Source organism: Varanus komodoensis, unplaced genomic scaffold (genome assembly GCF_004798865.1).
Source record: "Varanus komodoensis strain SLA01 unplaced genomic scaffold, ASM479886v1 scaffold23, whole genome shotgun sequence".
Lineage (NCBI taxonomy): Eukaryota > Metazoa > Chordata > Lepidosauria > Squamata > Varanidae > Varanus > Varanus komodoensis.
The window spans coordinates 7,006,195-7,023,486 of record NW_025335627.1 but is presented as its reverse complement, the minus strand read 5'-3'; the positions used below and the strand labels follow the sequence as shown (position 1 = coordinate 7,023,486).

The 17,292-nt window shown below is 41.8% G+C and overlaps 1 protein-coding gene across 1 annotated transcript in view; it reads right to left on the bottom strand.

The window, feature by feature from the left end:
• Positions 1–17,292, bottom strand: part of DNAH7 (dynein axonemal heavy chain 7) — a 138,678-nt gene that overhangs the window by 45,162 nt on the left and 76,224 nt on the right. Inside the window, exons 37-45 of the mRNA XM_044432146.1 lie at positions 15,623–15,842; positions 13,596–14,468; positions 11,881–12,110; positions 9,880–10,210; positions 7,048–7,394; positions 5,441–5,621; positions 4,164–4,349; positions 1,359–1,522; positions 173–327 (exon numbers count right to left, since the gene is read on the bottom strand). Coding sequence (XP_044288081.1) covers positions 173–327; positions 1,359–1,522; positions 4,164–4,349; positions 5,441–5,621; positions 7,048–7,394; positions 9,880–10,210; positions 11,881–12,110; positions 13,596–14,468; positions 15,623–15,842 — 2,687 coding nt within the window. The remainder of the gene's footprint in view (positions 1–172; positions 328–1,358; positions 1,523–4,163; positions 4,350–5,440; positions 5,622–7,047; positions 7,395–9,879; positions 10,211–11,880; positions 12,111–13,595; positions 14,469–15,622; positions 15,843–17,292) is intronic.

Genomic DNA, 17,292 nt, shown 5'->3' with positions numbered 1-17,292 from the left:
CCAAAAAAAAAATTAAGAGGATCATAAATTAACCATTTGTTTAACTGTTTGATGGTTTTTCAGCTATTACAACTAGCACGTAATGAACAGTAAAAATGACTCTGACTGTATAATTTGTCCTATGCTTTCTAGATCTGTCAGATATCTACCTATTTAGGGCTTGGTTGCTTACCAGGTGTGCCAAACTGAACACAGTTTTCTAATGTCCGCACAAATTCAGAGTCACTGAGCTTGATGACGTGCAAGCTGTTTGCTTTCTCCATATTCTTTACCCACTTGTTCGCTTGACCCTGAGGATCTATCATGAGTGGCCACCTTCTTGCATTCCTGGAGAGAGAGAAATGGGGACACAGGCAACAACTTTGCAGATGAGTTTGGCCTGTTGTGCAGGACAATCCTATGCATTTTCATTTGGGAGAAAGTGAAAGACAAAGGTACCCTGAGTGAAGCAGCTTCTCCCCACTCCAAATCAGTTATCCTACATACTCAGGCAATGACAGATTCTCTCCCTGCTCCACTCTCTCAAACTATGCCACTTTCCACTGTGTGTGTATGTGAACAGCTGAAGTCTGTTTGCCCCACGAAAAGGCAAGAAATAGTATGGCAGCCAGGTAAGGCCTCTCCTTCTTCAAAAATGACTTGGGAAATGTTTTCACAGCCCTGAAGGATGCTAACATCATTCTCCCAAGTTATTCTCCAATGCCCTCCATGAATTCAAATTCTTCAGATAAAGAATATGCCCTACAGGAAGATGAAATCTGGCCTCAGGAAATAGAACTAAGAAGGAAAGTCAGTACTTTGGTTCATCTGAACTAGTATGATCTACTCCAACTGGCACTTCTCGATGGCTTCCATCTAGGCTTTTCCCCTCCCTGCTGCCTGAGGTCCTGGAGCCTTCTGCATGCCAAGCTTGCCCTCCACTACTGAATTACTGGCCTTTTCCATGCTTTTTAACTGCATCAAGAATGAAAGGAAAACATCAGCTTACTGCATCCTTCAATTAGTGGATAGCACAAAAGAGGAGTGAAGAACAAATTTGGGAATGGAGGCCAGATTCTGTTGGATTTGGCTATACTTATCAAGGCGATCCATTCCCAAAGTGGGAATGTCATTTTGTGGTGAACTAACTGGGGAAAGCTTGTGCAGGTCTGGATCTGAAGCTCCCTAGCTACTGGATCACCCAGGAATACTTCATCCCATGCTATGAAAGAATCCAAGGAGGCTCCATGGCCCAGAAGGGGAAACTCTACAACCCAGGTTACGCCCAGACCATGGAGGTTCCTCATCCCTGGCACAAAACATTAAGTTTAAGAAACTCTTGAAATAAGTTGTATTTCTCTCAAGCCTCTACTACTTACGAGATAATGATACCATTGTCGATAGAAAAGGAGTCAGAAGGCAACCCGGCAATGTTCCAGGCCCTGATTTTCACTGGTTCTCCTAAAGTGGCTGTTAGGGAAAAATCATCAGAGCAGGGGATATCTCTGGCTTTGCAAGTCAATATCCAGTCATGTGCTTGATTCTGAAATGTTAGAATGCCACATGTTAACCAACATTACCCGTGGCTGCTGCAAGCTCGCTATAACGATGCCACCAAGGCACTGAGGCTCTCTATCCATGCCTTCTTACCCCTGGGGTCTGCTGGGCAAGTCTTCACCCCTACCTCTAACTAGTAATCACATGCCTTCCCAAGAGTGGCCAAGAGTTATTTTGGCAGTAAGCTGGAACCCCAATAATTAGCTCAAACTTGGACTTTTGCCTGATTAAAGAAAACTTAGTCAATGAATCATATGGGTGCTAGTTATAACAGAACTGCTAGGATTGCTCTGGGGAATCACCATGGGTACAGCATTAATGTCTTCCCTGCATGGCTTGTCACCTTTGGTTTATAGCAATCTTCCCCAAAGAACTGCCCTCTGGATGTGTCAGACCCCATCAACATCAGGCTGGCTATTCTGGTGGAGAGTGATGGGAGTTATAGTCCAACACATCCAGAGTACACCATCTTGGGTATGTCTTGTTTAGAGACTTTCAGATTTGCATTTCAGAAATTACAGTGGGAAACAGCAAAGCCAGCATTTCTTTGTATACAGATGACACTATGATCCCTGACATTTTCCTCCAAGAAAAATATTAGATTCTTAAGTCAATCCATCAGAGTGGTTATTTCAATTGGAGAGATTTATACCAGTTCCCTACAGTAATGTGTCATGGAATTGAATTTATTATCTTTCTATACCCACTCAATAGCTGAAGCTGCTAGATGCACAGGTTGAAGTGCTGGATTTGGGAACTAATAAAGATACCAAACAATACATATGCAAAATTCTTTAACATTCCCTGGAAAATAACTCCAACTGAATATTTGTAGATTTATCTCCCTCAAAACAAAGGATAGTTGTCACTTCTTAATAAAACCAAATTTGATAAGGATGATTAGTATACATTAAAGCTATTTTGATTTTCCATAACATCAACAATAAAGAATGAGGGTTTTTTTCCCTGCCGGAATTACTATTTTACAGTTACCTTCTACAGATCCCAAATCACTTGCTATGAAAGTGACAGAGATAACAATGTTTCTTGCAGGTGGAGGAAAAGGAAAAAAAAATACTAAACACCTCAACACAAAACAGAATGTAAGCCTGCCCATGCCAAGACTTAAATGCAGCGTTACATGAACAGACATGTGCTTCTGGGATCCAACTTCCACACCAGCTCCCCCTCCTTGCCATTCCTTGTGCACCCCCAGTACGTTTTGCAAGATCCCCAAAGAGAAGAAGGAAAATCCTTCTGCTGACAATTTCAATTCTGCTGATAGAGGACCGTTGTTGGATACAAGCCCAAATACTATTACTTCATTATCATCCCAGTACATGTGGAACAAATGTCTCAGCTGAACTACACCAGCTTGGCAGAAGTTACTGTTTTGGCTTGATTAAATATAATATGATTGTATAGCAGTGACTTGAAACTTGCGAGTACCATTCTATTAACCTTGTTGCATTCCCAATGGGCCTGAGTTTTTAGACATTTCAAACACGATCTAACTAAAACTCATTTCCATGCAAACCTGTAAACGAAGTTAAGAATCCTACTGCTTCCAATATGGCAGCTGTAGATACTTGGAAAAGGTTTAACACATCAAGTAGCAATGCAGTAAGCTTTTTTAGAAATATGAGCCATCAAAATTCCATCTAAAGGCAATGGGAAATCCCTTGAAAATTCAGGAGCAATGGAACATTTCAGGCTAGCTCAGACATTCAAAAGGCTTTCTACATGATGAACTAAACCAGGCTCTAAGAACAAATTTCCATGGAGAACATATGTGATTAATTCATCCATGGATATCCCCTCAGAAGCAATTCCTCCAATCAACTGAAAAATAGGCTGAGAAATTACAGGTTTGGTTGGTTATTTATTTATGATAACTGTTGTGCCAATTTTTCATTTCAAAAAAGTCTCAGAGAGGTTGGCGTGCAACCCATGGAGAAATCTTGAGTGTCCGATCAGTTCTTCCTCCCCACTGCAAATATGTAGCCACATCCCATTCCTTTCACTGTTTCACACACTTTGCAAAATACATGATCTGGTATCCTATAAATGTATTATCCTTAAGGGAGAATGCTGCACTTCATAGGAATCTACCTTATACTGCATCAGATGACTGATTCATCTTACTCAGGGCTATCCTCAAGGGAGATTTTACAAGGCCTGGTGGCAGCTCTCCAGTGTTTCAGAAAGGGGCCCTTCCTGGGGATGCCACTGATTGAAACTGGGACTCCCTACAGGCAAAACACATGTCCTGTCCATGAACCACAATCCCTCCACAAGCGTAGGGTTAGAGCAATCTTCATGTGGGGTTCTCCAGTTCAATATTTGGCACCTCCAATTATCTTCCAGCCTTTCCCAACCTTGAGTCCCCAGATGTCACCAGATTACAGCTCCCATTAGCTCCTCCCAGCATGGCCAACAGTACCTTTGCACCCAAGTCAAAAGTGTGGGGAAAGGGATCTGTGTTTACGACTTTGGGAAGCTGCTGGCAGGCAGAACAGGCCAGATCAGGCTATGTAATCTCAAGCACACTTGAAGTGCAGATCTTTGGGAAAATGAGTGCTTCTTTGCTACAGAATATTCCAAAATGCCACTCCTTCCTTCCTTACCTGCCGGTAGCTGGATGTGAAAGCGCCCAAGTAAGCTACAATGCCTGATGAGATGAGGATATCACCTGTCAAATTGATATACTGCTTTCCCAGCTCCAAAGCTGTCTGGCTCCAGCGGGTTTTCTCACCTCCAAGGCCGCCAAGTAATTTTTCTGCTCGGTCCAGCTTTTTGCTGCACAAGTCAACCTTAAAATCAAAATAAAAACTTTAGGCAAAGCCATCACAGCTCTACTGCAAATGGTCACACACTTGTTTTTTTAATGCATTTGAGAATGACCACAGATGCATCAATTTTGCCGGATGTTGATGCTGGATGTTATTATTTTTCAATCCAATAAATGGCCTTTAGATCTAAAGTTGCAAAACTCTAAAGTAGGGGACAGGGCGGGGGGAGAGGGAGGAAATGCATGTGACAGATTGTCATAGCTGAATACAGAAAGGTCCATGGCATTTCCATTCTTCTTTTCCGCAAATGAATTATTACCTTCAGTCTAAAATGTGAAATTGATCATGGATTTATATGCAATACGGAAAACAGTAGCATCTGAATAAGCAATACATATCTCATAAGAACATGATGCTGACTTATGAAGGTCACTTTCATATGGATATGGACAATGAGTTGAATGCATACCAAGTTTTTAAAAAGATGTCTACTAATATTAGAGACAGCAGAAATTTTGCAAAGGCTTGCAGGATGCAGAGGAAACAAGAAGTTAGCTTGCTCTGAACCCATTCCAAAAACCCTTTTTACCTACCACAGCAGGGCAAAAGAAAAGCAATCCAGCGGCCTGTGCAGATTTTCAAATGACTCCCCTCCCCGTGTTCTTTCTTTAGTTCTTCCAGATTCAGAAAGAATACTTCAGGAATAGAGTTGGAAGCTGAGCCCCTCGTTTCCTTTGAATCAGGATGAAGCCGTACCAGCAGCAGTGGTTAGGGTGTTAAATTTTGAAGTGCAGGCACTCATTCTGACACCCCACCCCTCACAAAGCCACACCAACCAGTGGCTCCAGTTGATCCATCTCTCTGTGTGCATGTGTTCTGCAGGTCTTTCACCACAGTTACTGTGAGGATTGTGGTTAAGCCCAGAGGGAATAGGGAAGCCCAAGAGGTGGGGCAGTAGCCGATGATGTCACAGTCCCTGCTAATCAAAAGATCTCGCGTGCTTCCAGCCCAAAAGCTTTGGCTCCGCAACTCCACCCCAGAATGCATGGCAGCACTAAGAGAGGCAGCAGAGCAAGTGGCTCTCCCTCGGGCTGCACTCTCAAGTCGCATACCTGATTCTCCAGGTCTGCTTTCTCCTGCTTCTTTTGTTCCAGTGTCTTTTGTAATCTAGCCAACTTGTCCTGAACTTCCTTTAGGGCTGCTTGCTTCTTTCTCAAACCATCCATCGCAACTTTCAGTTCCCCTTCAGCTGCATTGAGCTTTATCTTCTTAGGGGCAACAACTTTTGCCACTCTATGGAAAAGATAAAAGTGCAAATAAGCTAACCTTACACATCCACGTGCAGATAGGGCAGTAAGTCAATTAACACTGGAAATGTAACAAGCAGCATCTCTCCAGGGTTTCAGGCATGATACTTCCCTAGCCCTACCTGGAGATACCAAGGCGGGAGAACACCAACCTGTAATGGCTATACATATTGTCTGGTGATCCAGCCCTGGTCTATGAGCCACTGATTGGCTTTCCTCCTTTTGGAATGTTGGGTTCCTGGACCAATGCTTGAACTGACATTCTAATTCTTAGATATTGAGTTATGATGCTTCCCTTCCTCTTATCAAAATCAAATGTATTAAGCCTGATCCTGCATTAGCTGTATTACTCAATAACACCAAAATATATTGCTGAATGTTAGCTTTTTGATTGCATAAAATGATAACCCCACAGGCTTTTGTGTGGACAAAGTGTTTGTTTAATGAATGGTGATGGCTAGCTGATATTCCTAAGTCGCACATACTAGCCACAGGAGGGTGGGTTCTCAGACCCAAGTTCTGCCTGGATGTGGTGAGAAAAGAGGCAGTTCTTTGTGCACCAGGAAAAAAAAACAGACTCTGTGTATCTGGCCTAGAAAGTGCTGGCATAAAGATAGACGTTGTTTGCCTGGATGCCTGTCTGCTCACTATACCATGGGCTGTAACTAGTGCTGCCATTCTACTAGTGCAAAGCTTTTACCACTTTTATCTGAATGGCTTAGGACCAGGATACCTGAAGAAATGCCTCTTCCCTTATATGCCCTCATGCCCCTTAAGATCTGCGGGAGAGGCTCTGCTCCGGGAACCCTCCCTGAAGGAGGTAAAAAGAACATCTTCCCAGAGCAGGGCCTTCTCTGTGGTGGCACCCAGATTGAGGAAAGTGCTCCCCAGAGAGGTGTGCCTGGCACCGAGTTTATATTCTTTTTGGCACCAGGTCAAAACATTTTATTTATTCACTATTTTAAAAATTAGTATTTTAATCGTTTTGAACAGTCATTTCGATTCTGTCTTTTATGTAAATTTTTATTGAATGATGTTATTTATATACGTGATTTTATTGTATCTTAATTTTATGGATTGTGAGCCGTCCTGAGATGCCAAGGCACAAGGAACGGCATACAAAAGTTTAAAAAAAATGAATACCACTTGCAGAAATTCGCATTTTCATCCTTGAACAAGTGTCATATGCAATACTCTCTTTCTGCTTGCAGAAGCTTTTTCACAAGCCATTGCACATGGTTTTGCAGAGCTGTCCTGTAAGTCATTTCTATATCACCCAATAGCCCAAGCTTCCTGCTCCTAGAATTTTAACCCAGTTCCTAGAACTTTCTACTGTCTGCAGACGTAGGAACAAGAAAATGTATCTCACAAGTCCAGCATTCTTCATATCCTGCTTTCAAATAAGCACTTACTTATCATAGGAATCCATTGCTATGACCCATTTGCACAGCCCTTCCGCAGCAGTTGAAGCATTTCGAACCTTCTCAGGAACAAACTCAGGGTTGGTGATATATTGTTTTCTAATGACACTCATATAAGCTGCAGGGATGTTGTCTTTGTCATATTCATGAAGTGACTGCAGAAATCTCATGTCCCCCAGGAGTTTCTTAGCTGGACCCCAGAAATCTTCTATCTTTTTCCCTGTGCCTGTTGGATCTGGAATTTTATCTGCCTTGATGCCTTTCAAGATACAAATGGCTTCCATAACAAGCTTCACACCAGCAGGAGGACTTTTCATAGACTTCACAACAGTAATGTCCTGAAGGAAATAGTTATGCAAAAAAGGAGATTGAGGTTTTCTGTCTCCATCATTCAGGAATTAAGCCATATTTCAATATATCCATAAAAAATGTTGAACTCATTTAAGTTCATTTCTCATGCTTTCTCTCAGTTTTTATGTCAGTTCCTCACTTATCTGATCAATATCTACATTTTCCACAAATATTAAGTAATCGAAAACACTTTTTATAAGATACATGGAAATCAACATTGTTTTCTTCTGCTGGGAGCATTTTGTGTCTGTCATTTCTGTCTAAGATAAAGTGAGTTTCAAAAATCTGTTCCAACATAACTATTCCACAAATGATTTATACACACACACACACACACGTGTGTGTGTGTATGAGATATATACCCTAGCTTTTTCCTTAACTAGCAATTTCAATCAATTTTCAAAAATGTGCAACTCGCACAGACTGACAAGTCTGTAATTTCCATATCCATCCTTTAAACCTCTTTCTGAAAGCTGGTATCTTATCATTTTGAAATCACATGGTAATTCTACTGCATTCAAGTGCATTCTAGAACTCCTCACTCTGAATCTGAAATACCATTCTACTGTCAAGCTCCCTCCGACTCAAGCCGCTCCGTTCTTTATAGCCCATGGGGGAGGGGAGCGGAGCTTCTCGCCAAAAACCGTTAGCTTTCGATCTTCCGGCCAAAGGCACTGCGCAGGCGTAGTACCCATATGTGTGATGCACAGAGGCCACGACGAAGAACCCAAAGAATCCCTTCACCTTAATGCTGTATCCTGGGGCTATTCCTGACACCCTTCTCTTGTCCCATGGCTCTGTGGAACACCTATGGCAGAAGTCCAGGCAGAGTGCAGAGAGCCACAAGTGATGCTCCTGGAAGACCCTTTTTTGGAATGAGAAGGGCAGTTGCTCTTGGTGCACATTCTCAGAGCATGCAGATTGGGATTTGGAGCAAGAGGACCAGGAGCAGGATGGTCTTGGAATGCGGGCCAATTCCAGACATTGAGATGAGGGGAAAAGAGGCACTTTTCTCGAGGCCTTATCTCAAGGTGTTTTGGCACCCTCTGAGAATAACCAATTTGTACAGCTTTGGGGAGAGGGCTTTGGACAGGGGGGTTTCTCAGTGACAGATGGGGTAGGCATGGCTTGTGACTCCATGCTGTGTTGTCAGCAGAGGAGAGTGGCCCAGTCAGAGGATCGGCGTGCAGAGAAGGCATGCTTATTTCCAAAAGGCAACTCCCAAAAGGATGGGGCTCAAACATACTATTAAGAGAGTTCCTTTTAGTAAACATTAAATTAGGTTCTGCAAACCACCCTGTGCATGCTCAGAGATTCTTTCTGGATGACTGTGCTTCTGGAAAATACTTCGGTCAATAAAGAACTTTTCGGAAGAAAGGTCTGTGGCTTTTATGTGTGAAGGGGAAAACTTGGTTCATGGCACCCTTTTGTCCAGTCCTTAGTTAAGAGAAAAAGCCTGTTTCTGAGGAATAAGGCCTAGCTGCAGCCAATGCAGAAGCAGACCCAGCTGCAGTGGGTAAATCAGGAACTGTCTATAAGCCCCCAGTCTTCTCTCAGAATTTTGCTAGGTTTACTACATTCAGGATGTATGTATAGCAAATGAACAGCTTTCTCTTACTTTCTCAATTGAAACTAATTTAATGATAGTTGTTAATGATACATCAACATCCTGAGATTCTTAAAATCCTTACAGTAAATGTCTCAGACTCAGTTAATGCTGACATTTACTGTTAATTCTAGTTTGTGAATGAGTGGTGACTGTCAGATTTCTATCATGATGTTGTTGTTATGTGCTATCAAATCATCTCTGACTTATGATGACCCTATGAGTGAATGCTCTCACAGATGTCCTGTGCTTGACAACCCTGCTCGGTTCTTGCAAACTCAAGACTGTGGCTTCCTTTATAGTGTCAAGCCATCTCATACTGAGTCTTCCCTTCCTTCCTTTGACCTTTCCTTAGCATGACCGTCTCCTCCAGTGATTCCATCATGTACTGTTAACAAATGGCAATTAAAATGGACCAAACCTTTTGACTCACTCATTTTTTTCTTTTGCTGATCCACATCAAGAACTATCAAGTGCCCTCAATACTTTGCCATAATATACAACTACCTAATTATCACTGCATTTTTTCTTTCAAATAAATAAGGTAAGAAAATCTAGAGATCTCTGAATAGTCAAGAACCAGTAACTCTGTGTTTGAATTCATCTTTATGGTTTATCCCAGCCCTTCAATGTTTAAGAAAAGATACATTAGGCTTGGTAGTGTCTCAGTATTCAAAGGTGAGGGCCAGCTTTGTAACAGTGCCTCAGAGTAACATCAAGTGCAACACCAGAGCGCTGGTGATCTACAAATACAACTTGACATAACTATTCACACTGGGGCAGCAGCTGTTTCCAGGCCAGCCCTCTCCTGTCTTCCAAGCAGTGTGCTTGAGCGAGAAACAAAACAGATATCCTACTAGCCATACCTGTGCGGTCAAAGTGTCAAGAGCAGCCAGGGCGCTCTCCAGAATGGGCAAAGCCTCTGCCAGATCAGCATCGCATTCATCTTTGATCGCTTTGGCAGCCATCGCCTGTTCGTTGGCCACAGCCTCATCTGCTTTAACTACTTTTTCTGTCTTTGCAACTTCTAAGGACTCCTTCTCAATAACAACCATCATCTCATCAACCTGCTTGCTAGCGACCCGGAGCTGGGGCTGCAGGGCTTCCAGTTCTACTTGCATCGTGGCCACCTGGGCTGCCGCGGAATCCAGCTTCTGCAAACCAACTTCATATCTTTTTTTCATTCTCATCACCTGACTGGAGGCAATTTGAAAGTCTTTCCCATCCAGCACATGCATGCAACAGCCATCAAATTAATCTAAAGGTGCACTCACCTACAGACAGGTATCACTTACATTTTCTGAACACACTCCTCCTTCCATCCCCCCTTCCAGATCAGTCATCCAATAACAATATTCTTGAGATTGACTAAATTTCGCAATCCTACACATACCTACCTGGAAGATCCGCTAACTACAATTTTATATTACATCCCATGCTCCCTTACAAACTTAGAACACAGCTGTTTTACTTGAATATAAATACCTCATTTGGGGGGCTACAAAGCATGGACATATTCACCTGGTGAATGGCATAATACTTCTGGGACCAATTTGAGGTGCTGGTGCTTATACTTCAAGTCCTTCACAGAACGGGACCAACAGATCTGTACACCACCACTTTAGTTGATAGAAGCCAGGCCTTCTGCTTCAAGGCAATGGGATGACAATCTACTGATGTCAGGGGATGTTCCCTACCCCTGCCATTTCTTTCACCAAGGTTACAACACACATCTATTTCTTCTGCTGTTTGCCTATTAATATTGACAGGTTGTCTAGATTTCTCTTTCTTCTTCAGTCACAGTCATTGCAAATTCTTTAGAGCAGGGGACACAAGGTTTTTGACCTCATGGGCTGCATCATGTATCTGGTGGCAGGCAGAGGCTACACACGCACACACTCTCAAATATTCTGAAGCTACTTGCACACTACACACACACAAACACACACCCCAGTATCAACAGATCCTGGTCTTACAGCAACAATGTCGAGGTGCTAAAGCCCATACCTGGCCCAATGGCCAAGAAAGAGGAGAAAATACCTTTGTAAAATGTTCCTAGGAAACTGACAGCACCCTGCCAAACTACAGCCTAATGCCATCAGAGTCACTCTAGGAATGAGCCTTTTTGGAAAGGATCCATAGAGTTTCTCTCTCCCCCCCCCCCCCCCTTTACTGCAGCAGATGCATTTGCACTCTGATTTAGTTTTAGATTGCTATGTGTTATTTTTATTCTGCTTTCTAAACTGATCTGGGCATTGGAAAAACAATATTAAAAGGTGTGATAAATACAGGCATCTTACAACCAAACTCAAAATATAATACTCAGTAAAGTTCAACCTTAAAATAGTAACATCCAAAATAAAAATGCAAAAATGTTCTGATTAAAAAAGAAAAAGATGACACTGGAGGAAGTGCCTGAAATAGTTTTGCAAGGAAGCAGAAGTTAGCAATCCACAAGATTCTTACTAATTTGCTTTCCATCAGTAGTCATTGGTGTCACATCATTTCTGAGCAATTGAGAGACAGCCAGGGACAAAAGGAAGGAACATACACATAATAATTTTTACAAGTTTCTTTGGCAGATTGCCTGGAGGAAATCCTTACACATTGCCATCATAGGTGACCAAGCAACAAACTATTTGCATTCCGGGTCTAAAGCAATTTTAACAACATCCAATGTTTTATTATATGAGTATCCCCAAGATCTATGCACTGTAACATACTTCTGTTTGCATTCACAAGCACACACATACATGCATACACGTATCCATATGTAAAGAGAGAGAGAGGTTATAGGGGCAGGGGAAAACACTATCAAATATCTATATTAAATCTATGCTATCAAATGCTATATTAAAAATACTTACGCTCTGTTCTTTTCTAGTAGGTTTTTGAATGTGGAAATCAACTCCAAGTATGAAGTAGGTGTTACGTAATTATGTCTCTGGAGTTCAGCAAAGAATGATTCAGACAAATTAATGGTAGTGGTATGAAATTTTTTACACATATCAATGCAGCCATTACGGGTTTCATCTGACATTTCAATATCTTCCAGGGAGCGAGTGGCAACAGCCTGCAATGCATCAGTAGGCCAGGACTAAATTTAAAGAAGCAAAACAAAATATTTTAGTAGTATCATGATAAGCAGGCATCACCTAAAAGTATTTACTGTTTATAGACGTTAAAAAATCCATAGCCGTGGCAGAGTAAAATCTCATGAAAGCTTTATTTCTTCAGGGAGCCTTGGCTGAGTGAGCCACTGGAGGGATTCTGTGAAATATACAAGAGTCACAATCTGATGCAGAGTCCAAGCACTGGTGAGCAATCGTATGCTCTGCAGACAACAGCTGGAGCCATCAGATACATCTGATTCCCAGGCCCAAGGTCAGAAACAATTCTGTGATCCATCTCCCTCCCTGTCACAACCAAGTGCTGATGGAACCATGCGAGCTCCTGCTCTGAGGTTCAGAGCATGAGAGGGGGGAAGAAGGGGGCATTTCAGTGGGAGGAGAGAGGAGAAGACTTGAGAGGCCAGGATGTGAGCTGTGTTGGGGCTGCTTCAATCTCCTCTCCCTCTCCACAAGGGAGGCAAAAGGACAATTTGGGTAACTGCTGGATGTGAGGATGAGGAGGCCAAGATTGCCTCTGCTACTCCTCCTGCACTGCCTGGGATGAGAATAAGCCCCTATCAGGAGCTTACAACCATCATAACAGGGCAATGCCTTTAGGCCTATAGAAATCAGGATATGTGAAACTCAAATTAATCATGATGTAGGTGCTCCAGGTCTGGAGCTGCCAGCATCTCCTTGCTCAAAAGCAGCTAGGGAGAGATCTAATTCAGACAAAGGTTGTGGTGCTGAGGGGAGGGAGGGATTCCTAGACATTTGCCTCAGTGCTGGAAATTCAAACGTACCAGTTCCAAAGCCTCAGAGAGAGGCTTAAGGAGTTAAACTGGTAACTCAGAACTAATCTATACAGAACAATCACACAGTAGAGTTCTCCTAGGAGTATACCATTTTAAAACACGGACTGGGGAATACATGTTTGCGTACTCTTCCATTTAAAACTCCACTGCACATACGAAACAAAAGCAACAAGCAGAACACTAAGCTGAAACATTTACTTCCTAGAATCATGTATTAAAGAAACCATGTTTCTCATTGGTCACATTTGCACGATCAAAACCCAGCTTAATAAAACAAGACATGAATGAGCATCTTCTAACCACATCTGGCCACTCACCCCTCTCTTTGCATGAATGGCAAATCAAAACAGACGCTATATTTAACCACAGCTTTCTGTTACATCCAAATCAGGAAACTATGGTTAATGGCCTTAAAACAAGCCACAATACAGAAGCTACCTTGAAGCCATAGTTTACCCTTCTGGAAGTTACAAAGCATAGCTTCCCAGGTCAGAGGTAATTCTAGTTAACAGAAATGTCCTTGGTTACTTCCCTGTTTATATAAAAGAAAGAGAAAAACAACTGCATGCAGGTTGAAGAAGCTCATTCATCTTTTGACTTCTTAAGGGAATATTTTGATACATATACATAGAGATTGCATTCTACACAGAGCTTTACCTGAAACCAATCAATGGTGCAGCAATTAACAAGAGCTGGAAACTTTCGAAGACGATTACGGAATGCATCTCCAATGGGACTCATGGCCAATACAACATGCAACTGGTCTCGGCAGCGGTCAATGAACATGTTGAAAAGAGCAATGGGGCTACCGTCTGTCTGTTTGGTTCTATCTCTCTGACGGTCTATTTGGCGCATCTTTTCACAAATCTCTTGTTTCTCATCTACTGCAAAGAGGTTTGGTACTTCTCCAGCGTTTAACAAGTTATTGATGTCTTCTAAAAATGACTCCCTTTTTATCTGGGTATCAGTGAATAAGAAAACTCCTTGCATCTCACCTTCAGTAGATCGCCTCAGGATGGCTTTCAGGTCTTCATGCCATTCATTGGTGCCATAACTCTTGGATATTTCAACCTGAAAAGGTGTATAATCTGACATATATGCAGCTAAACGAGTTAGGGACTGCCGACCACTTCCTCCAACACCAACCAGAAGGGCATGGCTACGAGGTTGCTTCAAAATACGTGAAATTCTACAAACGTGTTCTATGGCAAATCGGAATAAGACCAACTGCATGGGTTTTTTGCTCATGGTATTGTATTCTTCCAGATGACTCTCTACAACAACTCTCAAATGATCCATATCCAAGACCTCTCTGTAGTTGGTATCTTCCCTCTTAGGATCATGGAAATCACAGAACATCAGACTTCGCAGATCATCCTCTTCCACTCTACCATCATAGTTGAAATCCAGTCTCTGGAAAAGTTCATCAAACTCTTCTTCAAAGTGGGTTTTTACCACTTCCTGGATGCATCCAACAAGCCAGGACCTATCTGCTTTATCAACTAAGCGATCATAATACACTCTAAGGACCTGTATGATAAATGACATATGATTGTAAGAGTCCTAATAATGACATTCTAGACATGAAAAAGGAACATAACTTTCCTCAGATGAAATTAAGCTTACACATCAGAAGAAATAGAGATTAACACTAATCTAAATGAAGGCTAAGTTTCATACAGAAAAAAGCACCATTTTCTTCAATGATACATTTACTGATTAGCATAAATAAGGTATAGTCTTACACACAACTATTCAGATCTCTGAATCAGAGTGTTGGTAGTGTCTTGCATTGTTCCATGAGGGAACTGCAAATTCAAGAATGGCAGAGTCAGTAAATACTGTGTTTTCACAGTACTGAAACAAGAGAACACAAGATTTTGAGTTATACAGAGCTCTGTATCAAATACAAAATAAAGGCTTCGTTATTCAGATTTATAATCAACTTTGCCCTACAGGTTTCCAGTGGGTAACTGTTCAAAACAATTTTGACATTATAAAATTTACTTTGATATTCCAGACTCTCTGTTGACCTGAAAGCTATTTAAAACAGACAAGTCTTATGGTGCTTCTAGAAGTTGTTTAGGTTAGTTAGCACCAGGGATTTCCACAGCTGGGGAAGAGGGGGAGCCCCTGTATGTCCTTTCCATTATGGCACCCCAGTTCTGGAATGACCTTCCCAGAGAGGCACACTTGGTATCCACATTGTGCTCTTTTTTGGAACCAGGTGAAAACCTTCTTCTTTTCTACGTATTTCCATTAGACTTTCCATTTGCAATGCTTTAAATCTACTGCTGTATCTTAAATCTTTACAGAGCTGCTGATTTGGATGGGCATATTCTAAACCAAATAGCTTTAGATTGGAGGTACTTCTGATTCCTCTTAAGGATGCACTGCCTTCACAATTGGAAATATCTACCTTGCTAACACAAAGCAAAAAATGACAGCATTTTCAAAGAAAAATACAGCTTCCCAAGATTTTGTAATAATTACAGCTATGAAGATTTCTATGCAATCTGACTATCCACATGTATTAGACAAAATGAAGTTACACAGCTATTACTTAAAGGTTCCTTTATTGAAGCCATTAAGCTCACAATGGTTTATGAAACTCTTTCAAGTAAAGGCTTTCTTTTTATCAAACGAAGACAGAGTTATCACTTATTTGCTCACATGATATTTACCTCATGGACCCAAAGGCGTTTTATTGTTCCTGTAGATTCTGTTGTTTCAGGTCTTGAGAGACAAACACCTTGGATAACCCGAGAGAAATCACGCAGATTGAACAGATAGTGTGACTTTGTTGGAGTAGGAAGCAGATTGACCATAGCCTCTTTATATACAGTCATGGTGCAGTTTATAATTTGTGAAGTCAGTTGAACACAATTCGGGGGGAAGCTGTAACTGTTAATTTAAAATGCAAGAAATAGGATAATTTGTACAATGCTACATATAACTCCGAATGTTTTGTTGTACCTGCTGAACAACTCAAGTTTCTAGTCAAAGTTGGCTGTCAAGCACAATTAATGAATATAAAATACACAGAGATTTCCAAAGATATAAGCCAAGGACAGGGAAGCTTTCCCAGCTTGAGAACTGAACAGAATAACAGGGGCTGCATGCCAGCAATGGATGGACCACTACTCAGAGCAGGTGGAGCCATTGCTGACGTGCTCTCCATACACCCTCACACATGCCTTCATCCCATACATACATGGACATACTCACACCATCCCAATTTGCACCATTTATACCATTCACACTTACATGCACACATCATTGACCTCAACAGACTATCCACATTTATGTCCAGTGGTCACACACAGACTTCACAACCCCCTCCTCAGATGATCCATGCAAATCAAACTTGTCAACACTGCTCAGGGAAAAAAATACCCTGGAGTGCCTTATCCCTTACCACCCTGTCTATGGAATCAGCTCCGCAAGGAGATACGCCTGGCACCAACTTTATATGTGTTTTGGTGCCAGGTTAAAGCTTTCCTATTTTCTCACCATTTTAACTGTAGATTATATTATTTGGTTTTATAATAGCTTTTAAACTGTTTTGGTACACGTGGAATAGTTATTATGCATTGCTTTGTTGTTGTTTGGCCGTACATGCCTGTTGATTTTTATTGTTATATAGATTTTCTATGACAGGTGTGCCTGTTTTAAATTTGTTCTTAAATTAAGTGTGACATGGTATATTTTAAAAATTGCATTCTGTACACTGTTGTGAGGGCATTGTGCTAATTGAATGGTACAGAAATGCTTTAAATGAATTAAATAAATGGGATGGAAGATTCCTATCCTTGCCAGGATGATGGTGGAGGCATGGACTCACAAGTCAGCAATGTGGTAAGTGCATGGCAGCTGACGACTGGCAGCCCCTGAGGCGGACTGCTTTTGCTTAGCAGGCCCAGCTTCCACCATGGCCTCCTCACACTGGCGACCACTCACCCACCCTGTAACAGTGACTGAAGGTGCCCACTACTGCAATGCCTTGCCGGCTTCCACTGAATACACAGCAGTCAATTCCAGTGGCACTTCTTCTGTTTCATAATTTCAGTACTTAGTAGTAGCATTTAGCATGACAGTCCTCAGGCTTTTCACTGAAAATCTTTTTCTGCTCCAAGCAACACCCAGAAATGGTTCACATGAGAAGTTACTTATTTGCATCCGGAACACCTGAGATCAGAACAACTGGCAACTATGTGGAAGGTTGTTGTCACCCAGCACATGGCAGACCATGTCTTTCAAAAGGAAGGTTTTCCATTTAGGACAGCTTCCGGCCTTGTTACAGACACACAAAGGAAGTGCTGCTGGCAGTTCATTGCTCTTTGCAGCACCAAAT